The sequence below is a fragment of the Drosophila sechellia genome, chromosome 3R, assembly GCF_004382195.2.
Source record: "Drosophila sechellia strain sech25 chromosome 3R, ASM438219v1, whole genome shotgun sequence".
NCBI lineage: Eukaryota > Metazoa > Arthropoda > Insecta > Diptera > Drosophilidae > Drosophila > Drosophila sechellia.
Genome location: NC_045952.1, coordinates 28,918,782 through 28,946,585, shown reverse-complemented (window position 1 = coordinate 28,946,585; position 27,804 = coordinate 28,918,782). Strand labels below are relative to the sequence as shown.

At 42.9% G+C, this 27,804-nt stretch overlaps 3 protein-coding genes and 1 long non-coding RNA gene across 13 annotated transcripts in view; 2 read left to right on the top strand and 2 right to left on the bottom strand.

Annotated features, from left to right (window-relative positions):
• Positions 1–9,602, bottom strand: part of LOC6612886 (tropomodulin) — a 53,517-nt gene extending 43,915 nt beyond the window's left edge. For all 5 annotated transcript variants that reach the window (XM_032720404.1, XM_032720405.1, XM_032720406.1 and 2 more), the window contains exon 1: positions 8,960–9,602. In XM_032720404.1, the coding sequence (XP_032576295.1) occupies positions 8,960–9,181 (222 nt within the window). In that variant the 5' untranslated portion in view covers positions 9,182–9,602. The remainder of the gene's footprint in view (positions 1–8,959) is intronic.
• An 80-nt stretch (positions 9,603–9,682) lies between these two features.
• On the top strand, positions 9,683–13,786 carry LOC116801388. The gene is made up of 3 exons (XR_004361972.1): positions 9,683–10,719; positions 11,945–13,472; positions 13,551–13,786. It is a non-coding gene; the product is annotated as an uncharacterized LOC116801388 (long non-coding RNA).
• A 1,471-nt stretch (positions 13,787–15,257) lies between these two features.
• On the top strand, positions 15,258–24,729 carry LOC6612883 (J domain-containing protein). Of its 5 annotated transcripts, none has more exons than XM_032721794.1 (5): positions 15,258–15,355; positions 15,940–16,072; positions 19,004–19,105; positions 22,544–22,699; positions 23,741–24,729. In XM_032721794.1, the coding sequence occupies exons 2-5, from the start codon at positions 15,986–15,988 to the stop codon at positions 23,981–23,983; spliced, it is 588 nt and encodes a 195-aa protein (XP_032577685.1). In that variant the 5' UTR covers positions 15,258–15,355; positions 15,940–15,985; the 3' UTR covers positions 23,984–24,729. The 5 variants fall into 5 exon arrangements, with proteins under 5 accessions (XP_032577685.1, XP_032577687.1, XP_032577684.1 ...); XM_032721796.1 differs by having other exon boundaries at positions 15,260–15,355; positions 22,544–22,660; XM_032721793.1 differs by having other exon boundaries at positions 15,293–15,443.
• LOC6612882 (prolyl 4-hydroxylase subunit alpha-2) lies at positions 24,453–27,524 on the bottom strand. 2 transcript variants are annotated; one of them, XM_032721792.1, is made up of 10 exons: positions 27,293–27,524; positions 27,080–27,231; positions 26,869–27,025; positions 26,488–26,815; positions 25,953–26,429; positions 25,832–25,894; positions 25,704–25,779; positions 25,560–25,649; positions 25,348–25,506; positions 24,453–25,268 (listed from the first exon to the last, which is right to left on the bottom strand). In XM_032721792.1, exons 1-9 carry the CDS (start codon positions 27,475–27,477, stop codon positions 25,373–25,375), a joined length of 1,662 nt encoding a protein of 553 aa, XP_032577683.1. In that variant the 5' UTR covers positions 27,478–27,524; the 3' UTR covers positions 24,453–25,268; positions 25,348–25,372. The 2 variants fall into 2 exon arrangements, with proteins under 2 accessions (XP_032577683.1, XP_032577682.1); XM_032721791.1 differs by lacking the exon at positions 24,453–25,268 and having other exon boundaries at positions 25,297–25,506; positions 27,293–27,523.
• Between the last annotated feature and the right edge of the window lie 280 nt (positions 27,525–27,804).

The following is a 27,804-nucleotide window of genomic DNA, read 5'->3' as shown; positions in this document are numbered from 1 at the left end:
AACCCTGTAGACACATTACATAACCTGCCACAAAATACCAAAATGCTACTTCCGCTCCCAGTAAACTTCATGGAGGGAGATTTTATATTTGAAACCACCAATTTGGATAATCAAGTATCCATAACAGGCGGTTTATACACCGCAAAGGCAGGATCAGCTTATTTCGAGGTCTGCAATAACTCAGACCAGATCCAAACACTTTACCTCGAAGAAGGGTTACAGGCAGAAGAGTTCTCTTTGCAAACCCACCAATACTTAAACTGCATGTCCGCGGCAACAGATACAGAACGACAAGACGACCAACAATTAAACATTCTGACGGAACACCTTAACAGCGAAGAAAAACAATGCATACTTAAACTATGCAAGTCATTTAAAAGACTTTTCCACAACGAAAACAACCAACTAACGTTCTCTAACGCCATCAAACACTCTATACCAACAACAGATAATATACCGATTCACACAAAATCATACCGTTACCCATTTGTACATAAAGACGAAGTCCGAAAGCAAATTTCAAAAATGCTCGAACAAAACATCATAAAAAATAGCCATTCCCCCTGGAGTGCACCCGTTTGGGTCGTACCTAAGAAAAGTGACAACATAGGCGAAAAAAAGTGGCGCTTGGTAATCGATTTTCGGAAATTAAACGAGAAGACTGTCTCTGATAGATACCCTATCCCAAACATTGCAGATATACTAGACAGCATAGGAAAGACCATGTATTTCACAACAATCGACTTAGCAAGTGGCTTTCACCAAATTCAAATGAACCCACGCGATGCGAGCAAGACGGCATTCACCGTCGAAAATGGGCATTACGAGTTCACGAGAATGCCCTTCGGTCTCAAGAACGCCCCTGCCACGTTCCAACGCGTTATGGACAATGTTTTGGGTGACCTAGTCGGTAACGTCTGTCTCGTCTATCTCGATGACATAATAGTATTCTCCCCCTCACTCCAAAAACATATAGCAGATATTAAATCTGTTTTCACAAAACTCCAAAACGCAAACCTAAAAATCCAACCAAGCAAGTGTAGTTTCTTAAGGAAAGAAATCGACTTCCTGGGACATATCGTAACCCAGGAAGGAGTCAAACCAAACCCACTTAAGATTCAAACCATCAAGGACTTCCCTTGCCCAAAGACAACCAGGGAAATTAAATCATTTTTAGGACTGTTAGGGTATTATAGGAAATTCATAAAGGACTTTGCGAAAATAACTAAACCTATAACGAGACAGTTAAAAGGGAAGAAATCTATAATAATAGACGATGAATTTAGACAAGCATTCGAAACGTCGAAAGATCTCCTTTGTAATGATCCTATACTCATATACCCTGATTTCAATAAACCGTTCACGCTGACCACAGACGCAAGTAATTATGCGATAGGCTCTGTGCTGTCACAAGGTCCAGATACTAATGACAGACCCATATCTTTCGCTAGCAGGACACTATCGGACACGGAAATCCGCTATTCTACGATAGAGAAAGAGATGCTAGCTATCATTTGGTCTGTAGGCCACTTCAGACCATACCTCTTTGGGCGTAGATTCAAAATAGTCACAGACCATAAGCCATTAATCTGGCTAGAAAATCTGAAAGGTCAGAATCCAAAACTACTTCGATGGAAAACTATCCTGGCCGCTTACGACTACGAAGTCGTATACAAGAAAGGGTCGCAAAACGTAGTTGCTGACGCACTCAGCAGAATTGAGCCAAACTTAAACATAAACGAAGACCCACGAATTATACCAATCGTTCCACAACCACTAAATCACTTCAATTGCCAAATAATATTCTGTACCGGATCAACAACGCTAAGACAGCTAGAAACACCATTTATCCATAAAGTAAGACACATAATCACAGAACCCGTGCATACTTTCGACTCAGTTACAAACACTCTTCAAGCAATCATGAAACCGAATAAAACAGTCGCTATATTTGCACCGGACGATATTTTTAAAATAATAGAAGAGTCCTATAATAACTATTTTTTTGAAAATGATTTATACAAAATTGTCCGCTGCAATATATGGCTAACCGAAATTACGAATCCTAATGATCAGGAAAACGAAATTCGTGCGTACCACTTAAATACCAATCATAGGGGGATAGACGAAACGTATAACCATTTGAAAAGGGACATTTACTTCCCGCATTTAAAAGACACTATCACAAAAATTATAAAAAATTGTGATACCTGCCTAACCCTAAAATACGATAGACATCCCCATAGACCATTGATGCAAGCCCCAACCGCCCCAGAGGGTCCATTGGCAGTCGTACATATAGACATATATTTCATTAATAATACTTGTAACCTCACAATTATCGATAAATTCACCAAGCTAGCCCAAGCCTACCCCCTTAGCAATAGAAATTCAATAAAGGTCGCCGATGCCCTATTACAATTCATAAGTCACTATGGCGCACCAAAGAAAATAATTTTCGACCAGGGCGCGGAATTTTCGGGCAGTCTATTCAACGACCTCTTAACCCAATTCCAAATAACAGCTCATACAACTTCATTTCAACAATCAACGGGCAATGCTTCTGTCGAGAGACTGCACTCCACCTTAACCGAACTATACAGGATAATCTTGAACAAAAGAAAGGAAGCACGCCTAGAACGCGAGCACGTCCAAATACTCGCAGAAGCAGTAGCAACATATAACAATGCAATACACTCCAGCACTTCCTATACCCCTTTCGAGCTCTTCCATGGAAGAACTCACATATTCAACAAAACAATAACATTCGACAATCACCACGATTACCTTAAGAAGTTAAACGAATTTAGAAAAGACATATACCCAAAAGTACAGGAACATTTAAGCGCGACCACAGAAAGAAGATTGGCTAAATTAAACAAGGACAGAGAGACACCAGTACAACTCGAGCCTAATGATACAATATTTAGAAAAGAAAACCGCAGAAACAAGATAACACCGAAATTTTCACTACACAAAGTAGATAGGGACAAAGGCGTCACTTTCCTAACAACTAAAGGTCAAAAGTTACACAAACAAAAAATTAGAAAAACAGTTAAGAAAACAGTGGCAGGAACATAAGAAAGACAAGCACTATTTAATAAATATATTATTATCAAACTAAGTAACATAAAAACCCACTTTATCAAGAAATAACACTTATTCATTATAAAGTAGGAATAGCTTCAATTTAGACACTTTGATTACGTAAATAAATAGTCGATAGCCTTTAGCCAGTAAACTAAACATTATCCATAAACTGTTATTTCATAAGAAACAAATAATAATATAATATAGAAATTAAGTGAACAAAATGTAACTTTAGCATTAGATGTAACGTTTATATACACAACACTCATGTTTAACATTAAGATACCCATTTCAAAAAAAAAAACTGTTAAATTCAAAATATCGTCGGAGTTCGTGGCATATACCAACAACACGCCGCCTAATCACCTTGCTCCGATCCGGCCATTTCCCATTACGGCCTTCTCTTCGGACTGGGGGGGGAGGAGTTAACATACCCCCTCTCTCGGTCTACCCAGTACTGCAACTGAGAGCCGAGCGAAAGTTCAACGAAGATCGCCAACACGAACTCTGACGAAGATATTTGGGAGATACACATACATATTTGTAATAAAGAATTCATTTATTATTCTCATTTCACACCTCAAACTACTCAGTCGTTTTTTTTGGAAGCTTTCCTCCCACGGCCACGGGATTGTAACTCGCGCCTTTCACATTCACGTAAAATCCTCCTCATTTTTCCGACGAGCGGAAATGGAAATGGCATCCATTGTTAGGGCCAAGTGGGCGATTCTGCAGGAGGCCTCTTAACTCGGACTTATGGCCACTTGGCCGCAATTAAAGCCGGTGCCGCTTTCGTTTGAATATTAATGGGCGCATTAACCGCAAATTGCAGCCGGACTGCAGTAATTACATTCGTTAATTTGCAGCACGAAAAATATGGCTCATGATGGAAAAACAAAATAAATATTAAAGTATGCAAACAGGTCGAGCCAAATGTTTAATTAAATAGTTAAACTTAATGCCGATGGGTGGGTGAGTTCTAAGAAAATCCTTTGAAGAATAAACAATATGTCTGATGACATAATGAATTTTCCCCATTTGATTCAAGCGCATCGAACAATGCAAATATTTATTTAATTACACCTGATAATCGTGAATTCTAAAACTGTTTCATATTTGTATAAACCACCTGAAATGTGGAAATGAAGCCTAAGGGCGGGATAGTCAAATGGAGAGACCGAATGAATAGATTTTCAGCACTGCACCATCGAAAAACAAGTCAATTGAGAACATGGCCAAATGTCAATTTTCGGCATATGGAATTATGGAGCGGATTTAGGGGTCAGTGGCTCGTTTGGTCATCATCAAATGGAAATAGTAATTTATGGAGATTATTTATCTGCGTGCGTTGAAGGGGGAAAGTGGAAAATAGAAAATGGAAAATAGAAAACGCAAGATGATTCTGTGTAAACAAGCAAATGTCAGTTTGCAGTCGTCGGGCTGTTGGTAATTTATTGTTGAATTGGGTTAGACAACCGTTTGTTCAGCTGAACTAATTTGCAAATTGCGTTCGTAGGTTCTGTGTTACTGTATTAATTTTAGCGAAATGCTAATAACAGGCCGTTGCTTCTGTTTAATCAAACTGATTCCATAAGTTTGGCGAATTTCCAGCTAATTGCCTTATTTTCATTTGCATTTCGGGCTTTGGAAACTCTAGAAGAGCTCAGGAAAATCTGCACAATTTCCTCATCCAATTGCAAATAGACAGAGCTGTTCTACAACCCCCTTTCGACCCCCTTTTTCCCTTCTGTCTCGCAACTCAGAACCGAGAAAACTACGCAAAACATTTTGTAAATTGAATTTCATTTGTCGAGATTTTTGCGGCGCGCTCCAATGTAATTGAAATAAATTCTCAATAGAATATCCGGCCAAAGTTGGCGGAAGCCTATGGCAGGCAATGAAATTATTTGTTTGTTGTTCTGGCGGCGATGTAACGCTCTGCAAAATCCAAATCCGAAATCCAGGGGATTTCAAGACGCTGAGCAATGGGCGAATTTTCGTTGCGGCAGGTCAAAGAATTGGATTCGAAGGAGCGGATTTCGATTTGATCTGGATAAATAAATAGAAGGGCAAAGTGTTTGAAAATTAAATGAATATGTGCCAATCATAAAGCCGATTTACACCAGAGGGAGACAGCGCGAGCGGAGCGACAGAGAAGGCAAACCGCTCGGCGAAATAAATGGCACGTTCATCATACGCCCCGTGTACACAATTTGGCAGCTTTATTTATATACCGCAGCATGAATGCTGTAGCATATACGCCGCACATATTTGCCTTATGTTTTCACGCAAAACGTTTGCTTTTCAATTATATAAACATATTCGATTGTATTCAGTGTTCAGTGCTCAGTGGCGGGGCCAGTGTGTGTATTAAAATTATAAATTGTTTGAACAGCAAAGGCACAAATAAATAAAACACAGAACCGCGAACGAGGCGAAGCGAACCGAAAAATGAAAGCGAAGCGCATAAATAACTGACCAAATGTACTCGAAATTTGGAAGGTGTGGGCTTTTCCTCTCTTTTCCGAGGGGTGGAGGTGGTGCCTGGGAAAATCTCCTTGGGAACTGCAACAAGTGAATGGAAGCTAAGCGAGCGTCAAAGGCCAAGAGACGCCTGACATTGAAATGTCGTCTTGTTCTGTCACGCCTTTCAACCAAACCAACACACACTTCGCCATGCACTGCGAGAAATAATAGGGAAGTGGCCCTTTATAATAAAAGGGGATATTCCCTTCCCTACTCCAAACCTATCTCTTGTTTCCACAATTTGGGTAAAAAACCTATCCGGTATATGGCTAGATTAGTTACGAATAATACAATAATATATTCTCCCAAAATGTTTCCAGTGTACTCACACACACACTTTCAACACACGTTTCAGTGGCTGCCAGTGAAATATTTGTTTGGACTTCAAGAGGCGCCACTGCGTTGACAGCTGTCAATGAGAAGGGGGTGAAGGGCGCAGGGACCTGTGGGAGTGGCTGGTGGTGCGGTCGGTGGTGCAGGCGGCGGGATAGTGGGTGGTGCAGAGACAGCTGTCCCTGCGCTGATTAGCGCTGTGGCTGGCCGCATTTGCGGAGTGCGCTGGCGAAATTCAAAACAATTTAATATGCCAGCAAGCACAATAAAATCATCGGGAAATTCGCTGCGGTCCATGACAACCAGCGGAATATCTGTGGCCAGGCTAATCGGGCGGAAAACTCTGAATGCTTTTCCCCGAAAATCCGTTCGGAGCTGAGCTGGCCCCTCACGGATTCCAATTAAGCTCCGTTCAACATTATGATGTCTAATCAAGAGAATCCTGGTCGGGACAGCAGGACAATGGGCGTTGGAGGCCTCAGGAAATTCCATTATCCCAGCTTGTCCACCAATCTCCGCATGGGTCTCATGTGTAATATGACTGTGCTGCCCGGTTATGTGAGTTTACGGCCTGTTGCACAAATTAGCATGCCCCATTTGATTGGAACGGCGGAGCTGAGCAAAGATTTGCTTAACTACATTCCAGGCGGCAGGAATAATATGGCCGAGCTTTCCGACCGCAACGTTGCTCGTTGGGTGTTTATTAAATAGTGCATTTCCATAATGTTTGCATTTAATGGGGCATAATCAGATAATTTAATAATCGCAAATTGGGCGTATTTGATTTTGAATTTTCAGTGACAATAGATTGTGAGTTAGATTTTGTTGAAACTAATCAATCAGAGTTCAATCGCTGGCAGGCTTCTATGAATATTTTATTCAATTTATTCATTCTCTTTAATATTTATTGTTTAGTTTATAAGCAAATACCCACGGTTTGGACCATACCCTGCACCGCACAAATTGCCGTCGTTTAATGAGCGAATCAAATCAGGAAACAACGGTGAAATCAACTGTGAAATTTATGACAGTTTTCCGCTTCGCCTCGAATTAAGGATAACGAAAAGCAGTGGGGGAGTGGGGGTGGGGAAAGTGCCGGCGTATCTCCGACTTTATTTAACTAATTTTGCATTTTCAACTCAAACTCGACTTCGGTCACGTACCCCTGCGGCTGGAACTTTGACCTGTTAAGCGCATAAAAATGACAAAAACGGTACGTGACTCATTAGCCGCTTTCGCCCAGGAAAAGCCGCAGGGAGAAAGTGGGCGGGGAAAGCGGGATTGGGCAGTTCAGCAGTTCAGCAGTTCATGAGCTTCGGCAAGGAAACCGGACTTTGGCAGCGCAATTAGTTCGGTAAGCTGCTCGGGGCGAGGCACATACGATCCTGGTTGTTGTGTACATGGCAACATATGCCCTGGCAGCGGCACATCCTTATCCCTGCCCCATCCACAGGACTCCGGCTGGCTGAGCTCATGCGTTTTCATTTCCATTTCGGGCCCATAAAAACGGGAAAACGGGAAAATGAGAAAAGGCCGAGAGGCCGACCCAAAAAGAAGCAAATTGCAATGCAAATTTAATTTGGCTGCCATAAAACTCGACGAAAGAAAAACGGGCGTTGTTTTGCTTTTCGCCCGTCGAGAGGGGGGAGGGGGCCAGACAGTCGTAAAACAGCAGCGGGAAAATCGAAGATTTTCCGCGAGGGGGGGAGTGCAGTGAGGAAGACGAGTGGAAATGCGTGGACGCCGCGCCAAGCCGGAAATGCAATTTGTAATTTTGTGCAACGATTTGTGGCAATTAATTGCTGCCCCACCACCTGCACCGCCGAGCTGCACCACCCGCCCCACGTTGCACCACCCAACTTTCGCCCAGTGCGCGCCAGACCGCAAGACACGGAAACCTCAATATTTATTTTTTGTTTCGCGTTTTTCTCGATGTTTTTTGGTCTGATACTTGTTTTTTTGCCTCTGCATTTGTTGGCGGCACAGAATTTATTGCATTTAATTTTTTTGCCATTTCTCTTCGAGTGTGGGGATTTTTTGGCATCGCTCGGCATCGAGTATTTAAGTGATTTCTGCTTAATAATAATATAATTCCGAGCTTTTTTATACGCCTTGCTGTTTGAAATCTTTTGTGATAATTTGCGCCGAAATCAAACAGCTGCAAAATTTGTATTTTTTGTCGGCTTTCCCCCGACAACGTCGCCTATAGAAAGTGTGGCCGAACATATATATGTGTATATAATCGCCTATATGTCCGCCTATATCTGTGCCGCGGTGTGTGTGATGTATAATGTAGGGGAAGACTTATAATATTCGTGGGACCGTATAAACAATTTGCTAAGACGCACATAGAGAAATGGCACTTGGTATAAATAATATAGCCAGAGTTCGCCATGTTTTGGCCAATTTCACAAGCGAGGAGACCAGTATGGCCGAAGATCCCTTCAGAAAATGTAAATAATGATTTATAGTCTTTCATAAGCCAAATGATCGGGGGTGGCCAACTATTGAGGAAATCATTCAGTACTCGGCGGATTCTTTGGTTTATACTTTTAGTTCCGTAAGAAATATTTCAAAAAATATGCAAAATCAAATGTCATGCAGTATTTTTTACTTTGGCAAAAATATGCGATGTTTTTATATTTTTCAATGCAAAAACAAGATGTTGTTTTGCGGAATATTCCCCCACCAAAAGCAATGCTTGAATCGAAAATACAATACTTGAATCGAAAATATTTTTATAAAAATTTCCATGCTTAATAAATTTTAACGAACTGTTCTTCAAGATGATTGCGAATATGCACTTAACATTAAAGCTTTTGGAAATAATTTCCATTAATAATTTCCCAAGTTCCCGAATTTTTATAGCTTCTTGAACGGTTTTCAAATTCAGAATAAATACATATTCATATTCATGGCTATTCGAATTCTGTTTGTACTCAGCATTCGCACAATAAGTTAGTTAATGGATAATCGCGCCTATTCAATGGATAGTTCATAGTTCACTCACCTCAGTGATCTTCATGGTGCGCTTCACCGTTTTGCGGGTAACTTCGGTGGTCTCCTCCACGACATCGCCGTCCTCATCGATGGTCTCCGTGACCATTTTCTCGGTCTCGCCGGGAATCACCTCCTCGGTGTGCTCGGTGACCACGCTGGTTTTGCTCTGGGCATCGGGTTCGGGCTTGGTCTCCTCGGCGGAGCCACCGAAAACATCCTCAATGTCCGACATTGTCTCTGATTTATATCCTTTTCGATTGGCGTCGAGCTGATTCACTTGGCTTTCTCTCTCGTTCTTGTGTTCACTTTCACTTGATCACTGATCACAACGATAACACATAACACGCAGAATTGCTTGGGTTTTCTTATTTCTTATTTTCTTTCTTTTAGCCTGAAAAATACAAACGACAGAGCTAGAAAAATGAATATTTTTTGTATATTCCGCTGGGCTCTTGGCAGCCGCTGGTTATTATATAAACAAGAGGAATTTCACGGCGCGCTGGTTTTTTAGTAACTTGTTTTCTCGACCTAATGGCGGTATATTTTGGGGAACTGTAGATCCTTCTTGGTTTACGCAGGTTCGATCCTCTCGTGAAGTGCTCGATTATCGAACTGTAAAAACGTAACGTCGACCAGCGGCCACGAAAGGCGCGACAACAACGGAGAACGGAGAATTACGGAACAATGGGACTACGGAAGAACGGAACAATGGGACAACGGAACAACGTAGAGCCGTGGTGACAAAGGGCGGAGAAAGCGAAACAAGTTGAAAGATGGAGCTATCGAAATCCCATCATATCACTTCAGCCTGTTTCGAAAACAAATCCGGAATAATTACGGAACAACGGAACGCACACGAGGCGAATTACACGATCACGGGTCTTCTACTTGCTGCCTCCGTCCTAGCTTCTTCTAATTCTTCTAGTTAGAATCTTCTGCCGTCTGCCACCGGAACCGACGCCGGAGAGCAGAGCGAGACGGCCTGAGTTCCGGAGGGTCTAGTGGGGCAGAGGCCCCTAATGGGTAGTCCGCGGGTGCGAGCGGGACGGCCCGAGACCGCCAGCTCTCGGGAGAGCGAGAGCAATTCTCCACGCTCTCTCCTCCATTCTCACTCTCCGTTCTCTGCCGATCTGCTGCCGCTGCTGACGTCTGCTCAATTTTGAACGTTGATCTTCGTCGCGTTTCAAAACTTTTGTTGCTTTCGTTCCGATCTTTTCTACACTGGGTGCCTCTACACTGAGAGAAAATCCTACGAAATTGGAAAGCTTTATGAGTAAAGAGTAAAAACTACCAAGAATGTTTAACTTTGACTATATTTTTATGTTATAAAAAAGTTATAAAAAAATCGTTCCGAAAAGGAACATCAGTGTTCTTTAAAAGATCAACATATTTCTGTTCTTTCTTTGAGCAAATGTGAAATGTGAATGCGAATGAGTTCGCTCGCTAATTGTCCGCCTGTTGCAATTTCTTCGTTTGACCAGGCGAATGCAATTAGTGCGACTGCCGGACGTCTGAGGCCCGTCAGAATGTGAAACTGCGCCGTCGGTACTCCCCTTACTCCACATACTCCCCTACTTTCCATACTCCCCGTCAAAGACCCACGCACTCTTCATGTCAATATGCATGGAGCTATTTTGGGTGGATTTAACAATAGACCGAAAAAAGAGGCAGCCAAGGATGAAGATTGTGATGTCTCCAGACTTTTAAATACCCATAAAAATAGATTTCCATGGTAAGGATGGAGTTTATACGACCTTCTAAAATGTTTATGTAAGTAATAAAAAAATATCTTATAACCGTGGATTTATTTAAACTAATACATTGTTTTTTTTAATTATATTTAAGTTAAGCTAACCCATAACCTCTTGTTTTTCCCCCTTATTCCACTATATTTTCCAATAAGCCCAGACATCCCACCGATACCCTCTGTGGGAAAACAACTCTGAATCGGGTGAAATACATTGGGCTGATCCGGCTGGCCATTTGGCCGGGCGGCATTTGACGCCGTCTTTTCCTTTTTCATGCGCTTTTCTTTTTCCTTTATTTTCCGTTCGCTTTTTCCTTTTTCCTTTGGCGTGGTCAGCGTTCGACGTTTGAGTGGAGGCAGTGCATCACAGCCAGCGGGGCCTGTACAGGGTGCCTTGTGGCAGGGGCATCTGTCGGAAGATGCCCATCTCAAGTGATTTCACCTTCTGCCTTCTGTCCGATTTCTGATTTTGTGCTGATTCCGATTTAGATTTTTGATTAGCGAACGCTTTCAATTGCTGGCATTTGGGGGCTTTAGTTTTGACAGCGATGTGCGGACTTCCTGTATCGCATCGCGGACTGCACAAGATATATGAAAGACAAGTGTTTCGAACGGACCCCCGGTTTTTCCCCGCAGCGCTGTGTAAACAAAGCGCCAAGCACACGCAAGACGGAATATTCTAAAATTAATTCTCGAAAATGTCTTTTCAGCTCGGCAAACGCAGCGACATGATGCGGGACAAATGCCTGAATATAGATACATCCAATGGATGTGTCTCTGATGAGCAAATGCAATTATGTGGCATGGGATCAGGGGCAGGGCGGAGTTGAGGGCGCTGGGTAATGTATAGAGCCACGAAATAGAGCAGCAACTCCTTCGTATTCCCCTCTCGACGGTCCTGCTCTGCATCTGTGTGTTTGCATGTGGAAAGCCACACTGATGACAGACAAGCCACGGCAGAGAAAGCCAAAGGATAACATGAGATAACACACATCAAAAGCCACTCAGACACCCACACACGAACAGCGGGGGTTAGGCAAATAGGATGGGTTTTGAATAGTATAATTTACATGGGAAATAAGGATAATGATAAATATGTCATATGAAACGATCGTGGTGTTCAACATTCTCAATTTAGGAACTTGTTCTTGTGATTCCATTTTGAGATACGGTTAATGAGATATACTTAAATGAACTATTTACTTACTAAAACACACTTCTAATGAATTTTATTCGAATATGTTTTAGGAACTATCTTTTTGGAGCACTCTGTGGATGCACGCACATGTGCTCCCCATCACAGCTGCTCGTGATCCTTTGGCGACGAGAAATCAGCGCTCAAATATGATTAATAAGTAATTTCTTTGTCAAGAAGTGACTGGGGATGGCCTGATATGACGACAGCCGCGATAACGACAACGAGAATGAGAACGGAACGACGCCATGGAAATCTTTAATAAAATACACGCATAAATAAATTATAGGGCAAACAGAGGCGAGGAAAAACAAACTGGATGGAGATGAACTGCTCCGAATGGAGGCAAACTGGTATCAAAACAAAGCGGTGACGGCAAAGATACACAGATACAAGATACAAAGGGGTGACATGTGCAGCCGAGGCGTGACCGCACTTCCCTTTTTTCCGGGCATATATACAGGAACCCCCCCCTCCACATTGCCTTTTCCCAGCCACTTTTCAGAGCTCCTTGGCCTTGGCGTTTCCCTGTTTATTTCACAGTTGTAAATTGCACAAAGTTAATGAAGTGCTTTTTATTATAATCCAACAAGCTAACGTTGCCTGTCTTTAGCACAGTGATAAAAGGAATATCTCAAAATGTTATTAGATTATGGAAGATATATGTTATCTGCAATATATAAAGTTTAAATAGCACAGCGCAAAATCCAATTCAACTCTGCAGCCTACTGTATTGAATTGATTGCCTATTTTGAATATATTTTTCTTTGTGTACTCCTCGTATCCCGCGCTTTTCCCTCCTGGTATCTTGACTTTTCTTTGAATGCGGCCCGCTTGCCAAGTGTCGTTGACTCTCGCTGACCTAGAGGGAAAATAAAACCAAGGGAAATGCCTTGCCAAGATTCATGTGTAGATGATTCTGGGAAATGAAGAAAGTTTCAGTCTCGACATACAGAAGCGGAAGGCCCGAAAACGATTTCTGTCAACTTCTGGAGAATTTTCATTGCCTGCCGTCCATTAATTGAGCTGTTGGAGGGCTGGCTGGGAAATTGCGGGAAATCGGGGAACAGCAGCTGGCAATCGACCGATGTAAGATTCGGATTCGCCCGCACTCGACTTGTTTGACTTGCGATTTTCCTTTTAACTGAAGCGAAATGCAGTTAGCAGCAGCAGCCGGAAAGTGTAGAAAAAGACAAACACCCGGATGGCTGGATGTGGATGGGTAATGGGTGGGTCGGGAATGCAGTTCGGGGGAAACTAAAACGGAAACTGCAAACAGTAGGGATTCGCTCAGCATACTTTTAGGTGCAGCTTGGCTGGAAGCAATGGAATGTCTCTAATCTGGTAGCCAACTACTGCAACTACTACTACTGGCATGCATAAATCTGCAGTGGCGAAGAATCTCTGGCCGGATTGTCTGCCCCGCACACCCGGCGAATGAGCAATTTCCCAGCAATTCTTTGGCCATTGCCAATGTTTGCCCTCGCAAGCATGCTGCGGAAAATGTTCGCTTATCGGAATCCAAGTGGGTCTCAACACTCACCGCAAAGGAACACTGCAAAAAACAAAGCATTAGATGGCGTAAGCAATATATCTTGACAACTCAGTTCAAGTTCTATAAAATTTGCTTTGCTTTTAAACGTATTTCATTTCTTCCAGTTGAAAAAAAGCTTAGAGTGGCTTCTCCCAAAAGAGTGGTAGTGGGGCGAGCTGCAACTGTTCTGGCCAAGAAGGTTTATCATCAACTGCACGTCGCAAGCTAAAAGAGTGGGTTGCACTGGAATATTTGCTATGTATTTCGCATTTGTATCTGTGCCAGTAGTCGTATCTGTATCTGCAGCTTGCTGCGGGCTGTGGACAGTGAACAGTCGAAGCAGAAATGGAAATAAATAGTTGCCTTGCTCTTTTGTCTAATTAAAACGTTTCATTTCGTTCCAGCTCCATTTGTTGACGTCACACGCACAGAACACGTGTGTATGTGTGTGTGTGTGAGCACACGTTGGAACTGTAATAGTGCGGTATATTGACTAGCAGAAACGGAAGGCCTCCATAAACTCAATCTTGTATACTCTTTCTGAAATGAAGTCGGATCAGAATATTTATTATAAGAATTAGGTGTGTGCTCCAATATTTTTGAAAGGAATAACCTCTTAATATTAAAAAACCTTTAACAATATACTTTAAATGTAAATATTCAGTACTGCAGTTACTGTCAGTCGACAACTTTGCCGCAATCGATTTGCTGCTTCCGTTGCCACTTCTTCTCTGTGTGCGTGACGGACCAACGCACGGGCGCACTTTTCCGCAGGCCAGTCTCCACTCGACCCCCGGGAAAACCCACCGCTGTGGGCTGGTCAAATGGTTTCATCTTCATTTGGTTCTGGTCCTGTTTTTCTGGCCAGACGTACATGTGCCGGGTCCTGCTTCGCCATTATGATGATTTATGAACGGAAATCATTTTTCGCCCAGTGCGGCTTTTCTGGGTGGTTCAGGGGGTGGTGCTTGGTCTAGGCCTCCTTTTTGAGGTCCTGCTCCGCCCCGAAGTATGCAACAGTTTTCAATTTCGTTTCCGTTTGCTGCAAACTTTCGCTTCACACTCGGCTGGCTCTTTTAATTTGAAAACCAATGCTGCTCTGGTTCGGTTATTTTCAGTTCGGATTCGCATTCGTTCGCAGTTCGATTTGACTTCATTTGGGGAAAAAGTTTTCTCGAGCAGCTGGCCGCAGATTGATGAGTTTTCTTTTTTGGGTGGAACATTAATTTCCCTTTAACAAAATCAGCCAACTTTCTTCTGCAGTGGGAAGATGGTCATGTTGTGCACAGCTTGTTGGATCAACAAGTGGTCATGGATTGCTGAGTTATGGTACGATTGTTTTTTATAGCAGAAGCTCTATTTTGAAAGCTTTTCAATGGGCTTTTAGCCGGGGTGCATTTGTGAAGACAGCAACCAACAGCCAACACAGCAATAGTGCTTAAAGTGCAATTTTTAATTTTAAGAGAATGTAAACCGAACGAAAGATAACTATTTATAAATATCACAGCCTGAAAACCATATACCCATTTTAATACAGTATTCCTATATTCAGTTTAAATGTTTTACATACAACATTTTTGATTCTTGATTTTCTCTTACTTGAGGGGATTCCGAGTACCCGCAGTACTCGTGAGTCATCGCTGCCAACAGGTAAGCCCTAAAGCACCTTGTGGGATTCCCCCGCCGTTCTAAGAAACATGTATTTTCAAAACCCCGCTTACAAAGCTCGAAAAGCTCGGCTCGTTCTGGGATTGGGAGGCTGTGGCGCTTTCGAGAGAGAACTTTCTCCCGTGTCCAAGCTCCACCAATCCAATCCGAAGTGGAAAACGAGCGAAGAGGGTTTCGTGATGTGGCGAACCATCAGTTCGACTTTCGACGCGCTGCCAGAAACATCGTGAGCACCGCTTAACCCGAAGTATATATCCAAGAGGTATATATTATATATGCTGATTCCCAGAGAGTGGGAGTCCGAGTAACTTAAAAAAACAACACGAAAACTGAGAGTGTTCTAGTGCCAGGCAAGTTGGTGTTTAGTGCATTTGATTTTGAGCGGGCTGCAATAAATAAACAACGTTTTTCCCACCGTTCACAAAAAGTTGAAGCTCTAGAAAAACAACAAGTGAAAGTGCTTCCACCAACCGAGGCAAAACAAACGAAAAACCCAAACCAAAAACCAAAACAAAACCAGATCTTTCAGCTGATTACTTTGCGATTTCGTTTTTGTGAATTTGTGATTAACTTATTTTTAGCTGCTAATTGTTCCAAATCGAAGGTCACGCAATCGCCTTCGTTTGTTTGATTCAGCCTGAATATCTCAGTTAACAGTATTTCTTAGCCTTCCGGAAAATATAACCAATGATATGTGTAAATAGGCTAACCAAAAGTGAATTAATAATCCCGAAACTCTTTGTGAACTGTTAAAGCTAAAGTTTAAGTAACAAATTTTATATCTTCTTTAAAAAATCATTTCATTAATTGCCGTCCCTGAACTTGGGCCACTTCCTTCCGATACAGAAAAACATATATAAATTCCCGACCGATCCCAGGAATAACTGACGCAATGAGCGCCGTTGATGCTATAATCAATTACAAGCGCAGTCCCAACGAGGACTTCTACGGTCTGCTCCATTGCGATGAGAACTCATCGGTAAGTTGCCACTATCCTATCGTGTCACCACATTCTATCTATGTATCTGACCACCCAACTTCGGTGAACTGCTATCCTCAAAATGTTTCCACCAACTTTTTCTATTCAGGGCTGCCAAACTCGCTAGCCTCATCAAACTTTTCCTTCGAATTTAATTAGGGACTAATCGAATTGTGGCTTTCAAAAGTGCGACTAATCGAATATGGGCCCGTAGTTCGGACCAGTTTTGAGATGCGGTGGCTTAATTTAATAGCTTTTATAAGCCTTAAAGTCAAATTCCCTATTAAATGCTCGTGCAGGCAATAGAAACCTTCGCATGAAATCATCTATGAAATCAAATACAATTCATGCGGCAACTGAGCACTGAGAGAAAAAGTACATTTGGCAATGAAAACAATACACCATTAAGTATTACCTATGCCAATGTAATCTCTGCGAGTATCAAAAGTTCGGAAAAGTTTTTTCAGCATTTTTCTTGTAGTGTACCCCGAAGGCGAGAGGTTTACTTTGAGAATTAGTTTCAATTACTCAGTCAGCCATCGTAGATTGGCAGAATTGGCGTTGATCCGCCGCCGCAGCAGATGCAGTTCGAGCATCGAGTGCAGCTTGAGTCACAGGTCCCGAGCACCAAGGGCTCACCATCCTCACCAGACTTAAGAGCCCATCTAAGCCACCCGATTGTGGGCTGTGCCAACTCCTGTCTGAACAGAATTAACGAGCTCGGTTTGGCAGGCAATCTCGGGCGGCTTAATGGCATTTACCCATCGGCTGACTCGACTCCAGAGCCTTGACATTCATCCTGAGCTGTCACATTTTCTGGCTCAGTTGATGTGAAAGGTGCGAATGGTGCAAGAACGCCAGCTCTAATCAAATTTATTGGCCCAGAAAATACTGAGGCCAGGGAAGCACACACTTTTTGCGAGCTGTCGATTGCATCAAGCTGAGTGGGAATGGAATCTCTTGAATTATGCAGGAGCTTCGGGAGCCGAGTTCTGGAATCGATTTGGCTGAGCATGTAAACAAAATCAAATATTTGTAGAGAGCTTGGTGAAAATCCAGGGAGCTGGGGCACTAAGCATTACGGCCCGGTCCTTATCACGTAGCCCTAGATTTTGCCACTGACCCCTGACCCTCTGTCATTGTTTGCCAAACCATCTCTATCGGCTACTATCTGTACTGCCCGACAATTATCTCGACTTGGCGCCCATTTCCCACTTAAGAGTGCAGCCATTCCATTCTCATGCAGATTAGTCTGTGGGAATTTGCATACGCAAGCCAAACAATTCTCTAACCAGAACTACACAAACTTGAAATGTTTTCTGGGCTAATTTGCAGAAGAGATCTGCAAGCGATTCTGGCCATTTTAATTGGCCGGCTGCAATCTGATAGGGGAATTAATCAAGTGGAAATTGAAATTGGTTGGGTTGATTGCGGTGACAATTTATTGGCTTGCAAGGCATTAATTGGGGCCATTCGATTGTGTAATACAAGGTGAAGTACGAAGTGTCTGAACCTTCCCCTGGGAATCGCATTCCATTGAAGCAGTCTACGAAGCAGTAGCTCGATATTCAACGAAAGTCTTTAGAACAGACTGCATTTGTCTAATTATAGAAAGCCCAAGGCTGCGGGTGCCTCGGCCCCGTACTCGCTGGCGTATGAGCAATATTATTTGCGCTGAAATTAATCATACGCACCGTTGCAGAGCATTGGTTGACACAGCAAAGGAAGCTGAGCGCAATGCACGCAAGTAATCAACCTGCTGCTGCTGGAGGAGAAAACATCTATGGGGAATGCAAACCATCAATTCTGTCAACCTCATAGGAACACATATATATTCCGAATACCATGGTGACCTAAATATGTTTGCTCTATGGCAGCTGATTTTTGACGTTTCCCCCGCGAGCAATAGACTCGAAACCGAATGGAATAAAAAAGGACCCATGCTGGTCATTCTCATCTCTTTTCTGTGCTGCTGCCTTCGTCCTTTGTGCTCCGTCCGATGGTGCGCGAAAAGCCATTTCCATTTACAAGACAATAAACAAGCAGCTTTGTATGGTGAACACTGGGCGAAAGTGGTTATTTTTTGGGCACATCTGCTACGGCTACTATAAATTAAGTGGCAGCACTTGAATTACAGTTTAAGGAAACTCTGTCAGCGTTTGGATGATTGAGTTAGTACACATTTTCAGCACCAAGAATCCCTAGTTTTGCGAACAGTGCACTGTGAGCATCATCATCGTCATCATTTTTACTTCAGGTCCCGAGGAAATTGAGTATCAGATCATCGTTGGTAGCTGTCAACTTGTTGCTTTTGGCCGAAAGACACTTGGGCTTAATTAATAACAATTGTTTGCCAAGTGTCAAAAGCCTTTTGCCAAAGTCAAGGGCACTGACAAGTGAATTTATTTGGCAGCAGCATTTCAAACCCTCAAAGTTTTTCGCCGTTGCCCGCAATCCTACCGCTTTTCTTGCTGCCAGTACATAGTTTTCCCAACCCGCCACAGTAATGGCAAAAAGCGACAGCTTTTCTATTACTTTAAGTGGTGCTTAACTGCGCACGAACGTTTTTGCTCGTCAAGTTTTAATGTTTGCTTATTGTTATTTCGCTATTCGGTGGTTGGATGATTGTGGGTCTGGAAAGGGGCTCTGATCCCCCCTTTTTGCGGGGGATTTGTGTGCCAGTGACAGCTTACCTGAGCTGCGGTCTCCTTGGAAATCTAAATGCCGCAGGAGACGTTCACATATCACTTGTGTCCTTGTTTGCCCTGCCATTATGTAACGTGTAATATGTACAATTTGTTTGCCGGAAAGGGCATTTTAAAAATGTATGCCGCAAAATACTTAGTTAATTTGTATGGCAGGGAATACATCGTCGCAATTCACTTAGCTTGCCCGACTAATTTTCCCTTTCCTCTCCGTTTTCCTTTGCAGCCCGAGCAGATCCAGGCCGAGTACAAAGTCCTGGCCCTCCAGTACCATCCCGACAAGAACTCCGGCGACAAGGAGGCGGAGGTCAAGTTCCAGCAGTTAAAGGTAAGCGAGAGGCGAAAGAAAACACGGGAAAAGATCCAAGGGAAAGCGGCTGAAATAACGAAAATGGCAAGCGTTTCGGAATTTTACATATTTAATGAAGTTTCCAGGCGTGTGGCTGCTTTCGGAGGGCGGCGACTGGGTGGATTGTGAATTTGACAGCCTGTGGGGCAATATGTTCATGTTGAGATGAAAGTTATCGGGGCGAGCTTAAAATTAAAAGATGTTTAAACCTGATACTTACTCTGCTTAAGCATCCTGGCAGCAGGCGAAGTACTTCGAATGTGTTTGGATACCCCGGGCGGAATTTATCCAAAATGTATCTCTGATATGAGAGAGAGCTCAGGGGACAATTATGGAGTCCGCACCAAACGAATTGCTTTTGGTATATGAGAATTATGAGGGATTTACATTTTAAATTGAACCATATTTGAAAGGGAAGGTACTTTTCTCACCTCTGAGTTCCGTTGTCTTCCTAAAAGTTTGGGAGTTTAAGGTGTCTGAAAATATTTAAAAGCATCTTAAACTAATGTTTAAAACAACATCGCTTTATTGTTTAAAGTATTGGTAGTATTAAATAGACAGGAGTAAAAATACGACAGCCACGTTCTTTTTATGTTCGGATTTAAATGGAAATGCACAGTGGAGTAAAAGTTGAACTTCTCGAAAGTTGGCGAACCTTTAGTTGAGTTTAGTTGAGAACTTTCTGTTTCTGATCTTGATAAATTGTTGGGGTCTGTGGGAGGCATTTTCCTGGCAAGCCACTGGTAGTTTTCGCTTGATAGTTTCCTTAATTAGCTACCAACTGAACGCATCTATTCAAAATCGTGTCTGTCAGTTGGTGAAAGTTTTAAGCTGCATTAAACAATGGCTGCCCTTTGCACTCGCACACTCACACACATGCACTTAACCCACTTACACACAGGCACACTGTTCAGTGGCACAAACACTCGCACACACACGCAGCCCTCACGTCCTCAAATTGAATTTTCCAGGCTACAAAAGAAAAACAAGGCGGCAACGATGAGATAAAATAAATTACCCATACGAAATATATTTTTTGAAAACGTTTATTGATTTTCCCCATCAAAGGATCAAAAGGGGCGGTCGGGGGAGGAGAAGGGCGTGTCGGAACCTGACAACTCATTAACGTGTGGTTAAAAACGAAATTAAATTGATGTCAAGGGGAAAAGAGCGGGATGCCTAAGGTAAAAACAAGGCTTTCTGATGGGGGATGAGCTTTTCATAGAGTGGAAAATATGAAAATAAAATTAGATTTTGTCAGATTATGTAACTGAATATATAATAATTGGGAGTAAGTAAAAAGGTTGCATTTTCTTAAAAGCTGGAAATATTACATTTTCCAAATTAGAAATACTTAGGTGCAACGTGAGTTTAATCCGCTTTCTAGCATTAAAGTCTCATAAGCAACTAATTTGACATTTAAATTAGCTATTCGTGGAATTGCATTTCAATGAGCATAGGGTGCTTTCGGTTAACTTTGGAGGTGGGTTGAGTTCCTAATTGAGTTTATTGTAGCTCCCTACAGGTTGCTGATGTATTTTGTTTTCCCATTCCCCGGCGAACACGAAGTTTTAACACACAGAAATAACAAAGAACCAAATTAAGGCGAAACCCGAGCCCCTCGCCCTTCCATATTCATGAGGGTCCTTGGTCCGTTGGCCCTGGACTGGGCAAATTTCCCTGCCGAGTCGTAATAACACTTATGGCTGTTCGGAAGCTCCTCTGCCGCTGTCCGGCGGAAAAGGAATGCGCCGTACAATTTACGGCTCGTAATATGGGACGTGCATGTGTGCGGAGCTCGTAAATATGTCAGGATATGCAGGAGGACTTACCTTTATGGCTGGCCATAAAACAAAAACCGTGTATGGTGGGCCCATGGAGCGTTTAAAATGAAATGTTGAGATTTTCAGGGACGAGGATTCCTAGGCGAATTCCACAGCTTTTCGCCGAGCAGTATGCAAATGAGCCGGGACTTCATCAGCTTGTGGCATTCGCCTAACAACTTACAACACAATTTTCACTTGTCAAGCTGTCCCGATAAATGCCTTGGGACGTCAAGCAATACGGTTAGAGGCCACAGTAAAAAAAGGATAAACAAGACAGCAAGGATGAAGGAGCAGGATTGGAGCATGGAACTGCGTTCTGATTCTTGTCATGTGCAGATGAGCCGCTTCCGAACTGTTAATTGCCGTTCTCAAAGGGCCGAAATGATTACCATGAAAAACAGCTAAACGATTGCCCTAATTGAAGACAAACAAACCAGTCGCCTCCAGGTTATCCAACTCCTTTGGATCAGTGGGAGGGGCAGGGGGTAGGATTTGAACCTTGTTTGCTGACCCACATAATCAGTGGGTAGTGAAATAATTGATTATCATGTAAACAGGGCCCTAAAAGCCGCCGGAACAATAAAACAGCAGGCCAGCGATGAAATCTCAGAGCCTCAATTGAGCATGTGTGTAAGTGGATGTCTGTCTATCTGGCTATCTGCACGGGTGTTCTAGTCAACTTGAAAACATTGTACGCAACAATACCCTGAATACCTCGTGCCCATACAAATTATGAAATTTGATATGAATTGGCATACACATAAGCATAAATTCATACATACAATAACTTTCTCCGTGTACCCTTTTGTGTGTATTCAACACCCTTGGAGCGTGTCGGTGTCTACCGTTGTGGCCATATGTGTATGTTGGGTCTGGTCGTAAAAGTATTCAAGATACATATCGAGGCCCAGCCGAGGCTATCAAATATGTGAAAGCCTCTCTGCAGATGAGAGTGTGTGTGTGAGTGCGGGTATTCCCCACTTGCATGGGTGTGTCCTCTGTGTGTGAGGCGCCAATAAGTGTGCTATAGTGGGGCATATGAAATTGATTAACATGCAGGAGGCCCAACCAAGGCGGAAAATAAGACTTGGGGACTTGTGGGTTGGCACCCGAAACCTGGGCAGCTGTTGATTTTGCACTTGAGCAAATCCGAATCCTGACTTTCAGGGGGCGATCAGATTCGTAGGGGGCGTGGATGTTGTGTGTGTTGTGCTGGTGCCCCTTTCATGTTCATTTTCGAGGAAAATACGTTAAAGCTGGGCTTTCCGCACACAGTTTCTGCTGCAAAATGAGAAATTTGTGTGAATCTGTAGGCCAGATTATTCATGTAAGGAAATTTCAAACTTTGTGAACAACAAATTCCAATGAAATACCAAAGACAAGGTCATTTGGATTTGCTTTACAAGATATTGAGAATAATAGTGGTCTTGATGAATTCCTGCGTTGCCAATAAAACAAAAAATTAACTCCATTTATGTATACCACTTTGATTGTTCAGGGAAGTGACTTTGTGTTAGTTTGGTATAGTATTTAACGATTCGATAGTTTTGCCATAAAATTCCCATTAAAGTGTCATCTTTTTGTTTCGCAGGAGGCCAAGGAAACCTTGTGCGATCCCGAAAAGAGGGCCATCTACGACAAGTGGCGCAACAGCGGCATCTCGATGAGCTACAAACAGTGGCTGGGCATGAAGGAGCATGTCGGTCAGGTGAGAAGATACACGATTGCCGAGAAAGTGGATAAAGAGGTATGCGATATGGGCCAGGAACTCAGCGATCCAGAGAAGTAGTCGCCCCGTCTCCCTCACTCTGTCTGCCCTCTCACTTCCACACTTTGGCACGGCGGCAGCCCCGATCCCTTAGAGCCGTCCTTGTGTCCCGATGCACTGCGTCAACGCTTGGCCTTGTTTTTAAATTTCTTTTCATTGGTTTGTTTGCCGTGCTCGTAATGAAATTTGTAAGCCAAGCCGGAGTTCATTTTTGCTGTAGCACAATTAACGCGATTATTCATTACCCGCCCGAAAGCCACCCACTTTTCCGCCCACAAGGCTCTATGGTAATTTCCGCTGCCGAGCGAAGCGGAAATTGTCGTCATCCATCAGCGGCTGACATTGTCCGGCTCTCGAAAGGCGGTGGGGCTTTTGGGCCCCAAATCCGCATTTGCAATTCTAATTTTCAGCTCGGACACCTAGCAAAAACGGGAACAGAACAGTCCCTTGGATTCTATAAAATCCAAGGGGGAAAAATAAACAATATAAATTTCATTCAAGGTAGTTCATTACCTGTTGCTTTGTTTCGACTTTTGTCTTGTAATTAAAATTTGTCATTGTGTCTTCTAATATCCTTAAGGACTTTCATGCCTTGGAATTTTTTTCTTGGGAAACACCATTCTTAGTATTACGTTGTATTTTTCGTTTCCCAATTCCCAAACTGCCAGTAGCTCTCCAACTCCGGAACTTTATTCCTCACTTGTCGGTGTTCCATGTGATAAATGTGTACAATAGCCAAATAGAACCCCCTTTTCCCCCACTCCTTTTTTCTCAGTGTCTCTCTATAAGCCCGCTCCTGAGTGCCCAATGAAATCCACCGAATGCAAACCTATCTTGAATGTGCCTCTTCATCCAACTCTGTGTGTGCCCGTGTGTGTGCTTGCATGCGAAGCAACGGAGGACCAATGCACCGAACCAAAGTGCCTTGGTCCTCGACCGAAACCGCGGGAATTTTATCTAATTAAATGCTTTTCCCACCCTCCCACGCTCCGCCAACCAAAACAAACATCCAAACAAAAGTCCATGCACTGGGTCACCCCCAAGACCAAGGATCGCATGCTGCCCGAGACCGGCGGAGCAGCTGCCCAGGGACCTGGATCCGGGGCAGGATGCAGCAGCGGTGGCCTGACCGCAGCCTCCCCCAATCCTGCCCACCGGCGGGCCTCGGAGGGCGGGGCGGCCTTGTACTACGGTAGTCGCAAGGGCGAGTGGGGCGGCGAGAACACCGATGTGGCCAACAAGTTCCGCAACTACGAGATCTAAGAGGAGCGTCGGCCACAGATAGAAGTTTCAATTTAAAAAATATTTCAAGTCAAACCGAAGAGCGAGCAGGAGGAGTTGGGTGTCTAGCCCGAAAGTTATGCAATTATATCAAAATATTCTGAAAGGGAAACAAAGTTTATTATCGATGTGTAACTTAAGCGTTGCGAACCACAGAGCACAGATACTCTTATATAGATGTTTATAGGTGTACAAAAAAATATATAGAAAAATGGTAATTAACTAACGTATATTTAAGTGAAAGAAACTGTAATTTCAATAAACTCCCCCGATGAAAAATCCCAGGCGGAGCGGCAAGAATTTTAAGTTGAAGTAATTAGTCAAATTTTATCGCAGTCATGCATATGAATATACACACCATATACTATATATATTTATGTAATCAGTGTATTTGTATATCGATGTTTCAAGTACCATGAATGTACCCCCAAGACAATCCCTTGGCAGCAAACAAAACTAAACTGAAGCTAATGCTGACGCTGTAACTGAAACTAAACTATTACTAAACCTGTGACAGTCTAGCGACTCACCCACCACGAGCCAGAAAATGAGAACATATTGAAAGACATGGTAAAGCGAATTTAAACCTTTATACACATGACACGTTTGCATAGTCAAAAAAAAGTAAATCTCACTCGGTGTCCTTTTTAAATGCAACATTGCGAAAGGCTCCACTGAACTGTTTTCCCTACCTGAAAAATCATTTTCGCAGAAAATCAACAAAAAAATGTGACAAAATATCAAAGAAAAATCAAACAAAAAAAGTGCAGAGAATTTATATAAATGTTTTGATGGATAGAGCGGTGAACTTTTCAACTTATACATATAGCAGAGATTATTGTCATTATTATTGTACTATTATGCGCAGCGCAGAGAAATAATTATTACATAAATGTTGTTGCTGGATTTAAATGCATTACTTATACAACTACATATGAAGATTGTTTTAAGACATACTCTATTGAATTTATTCAAATACACACATATTGCGGATAGAGCAGACCAGACCCAGATCAGATCGGAACAGAAAGGAAGGAACAGCTGCAAGCCAAAGGCGTGACCCCGCGACCCCCGACCCCTTAGAAGGGGCGGTGGGCGGGGCTCCAGCTAGTACTAGCAATTAAACATTAATTAGTGTTGGTTCTAACTTAGCTGGCGAATGTTACACGCAGCGAGCGAACAGATCACAAATAAATCCAATTTTTGAAAGGGGTTCCCACTCCTGGCGGAACCTCAGGTATTCATTCACGTGTCTTCATTGGGCTGACTAAGGAAATGATGGGCGGGAGTGTAAGTATATTAATATTCTTATTTTTATTCTAGAACTCTGTTCCCTTAAAGCTTACTGGACTTCTTTAGTTAGTAGCTATGTTATCTAGAAGCTGCCTTCGCCTCATTTTGTTTGTTTAACTCCAAAATCTGCGCGTATGTGGCCAACGAATCATCCCAAAGCTCGCACGGTCGACGATCAGATTGATCAATCTCACGGATCCATCGATTTTGAACTTTAAAAGTAATTGGTTATAAAATTATTAATCCTATACATCTGAAAACTTACCCCACTTAGAACCAGCGATTATAGGACACGCACCATGTTGTGTTCTCACATCACCCACTCCAGAGGCGTGGAGATTATGCCAAAATGCAGCTGAAATGATGTGCATATTATAAAAGTTTAATAATTAAATATTTCAGAATATACCTGCATATTTCTTTGGCTTCAAAAGAGTTCTTAGCTGTGGAAACGCAGTGCCTCCACCTTGGGCAACATCCGAAAGCTGTAAATGGTGGAATGTTAATCAAACTTATTTTAAAATTTAGACTACTTGCATAAAATAGAACTGTGGCAATGCGGTTGCCCATTTCGGGAGAGGAGACCAATCCGGCATCAAACTGTTAGTGGGAAAATAGATAAACCAAATATCTATATGAAATATATATCCCAACTCACGGTCGTCTGGTAGAACCAGTCCATGTGCTGGCCGTAGTGTCCTCCGATTCCGTAGTTGGCGAACTGGTGATCCTCCGCGTACTTCATGTTTAGATTCGTCATGTCCGCTACTCTTTGATCGATGGTTGATAGCACCTTGTGAGCCGTGACTGGGATGAAGGTAATCTGGCTGGTCCTCACATTGGACACGACTGACTCATTGTGGCTCGTTATTGTGGCCCTCATCAGCCTGTTCTTGGTCAGCTTCCTTATAACATCGATCTCGCTCTGGTATATGACATCGTGGTAGAGTACGAGCAGGGGGTCCTGGAAGAGCTCTTCTGCCTTGAGAGGAGCTATCCACAGGAACGGGTGTGTCTCGGTCACATAGCCACAGCGCAGATGACGTTGTTCCTTGGGAGTGAGTCGCCAGTGGCCACTGCAGGTTAGGCTGTAGGCCTGAAACTCACCCACCTGTTCTCCCTCCTCCGGAATGGGCTAGAATAAAAATAAATAGTAAGTACAAACCTGAATCCCTTTAGGACAAACCACTTACAGCATGTTCTAGGACGGGTTTGGATTCGTTTAATAAAGCCCTTTCACCCAGTGCATTCAAAAAGGTTTCGTAATTCCTGGCGTGCTCCTCACTGGCTGATTGAATCCCGATTAGCTCCTGGTAGGTATCTTTCAGACCACGGAAGTCCTCCAATTCCTTCTTGGCCTGCACAAGAAGGGCCAGAATCTGAGGCTTGAGTTGCTCCTCTTTTTCCCCACCCGTCAAACGATCGTTAGCTTCAATTAGCCAGGAATGAGCCAAACGCGGATGCTGATCCCGTAGAGCCAGTCTGGCTATGTCCACACAGTGCTCCGAGCTTAAATGGGTGCTAAGTAAAATACAAATCGTTAGTACGTTGAATACATTAAGTTGTTTATTTACCTATAATCCACACCATCCAAGATACCTCTGGCCAGGTCCTTGGCCTTCAATCTATAAACATACTGTAACCTTAAAATCCCGTCAATGGCTCCTTCGAGCTCTTTTCTATCGGGCATTGTCTCACGATTTCGGAACTTTCTAAGGCGAGTCAGCGGTTCTAAAAATTATTATTAATTAACATTAATTATAAATCAAAGTGTTTCAATCTTACTCTCGCCTGTTGAAGCCGCCATGAGATTCTCCACTCGCTGCCAGTCTACTGTCAGTCTCTTGTTCAGCAAATATTTGTTTATAGGACTCTCAAAATAGGATGGACCCCATTCACGAGCCTCGTTCCTTTCATTTTCGAACTCTCGCAGTCGGCTATTAAATAAATCAAAATGAATAATCTGAGATTTATACCTTTAATTCAAATTTTTCTTACGCTTTCAGAAAATCCAGCTTTCCCTGATTATCGGATAGGAATTTTTGGATATGCAGCAGCATTTTCTGCTCATAGCCGAACACTTTGGTCATCTCATTTATGGAGGAAAAGAACTCTACTCCAGAAACGGAGGAGATGGCTTGGTGAAATAGCAGGAAAAATACTGAAAACACCGGGAATATCATTCTGTCTTAGATCCGCTCTCGAGAGCTCTTCGCTTCCAACTGATGGCGGCATTTGACCCCTCGCAATATTACAATAGCAGCGAGAAGTCAAGAATCACAGGGTCTATCGGAAACCAGTTCTCACACGCACCCAAAGAAAGTGCCGGGTTCGTTGAGCCGGCAACTGGTTTTGGTTAGATAATAACTAATGTGGGTCTTATGTGGTAATGGCATAATACGCAGATGCTAGTGGCTTGATGGTCAGTTAAGACGATACTATACTTACCTTATATGATAAGGTAACTACTTCAAATAAAAGCTATTATGCATAGCAAATTGACGATAAAG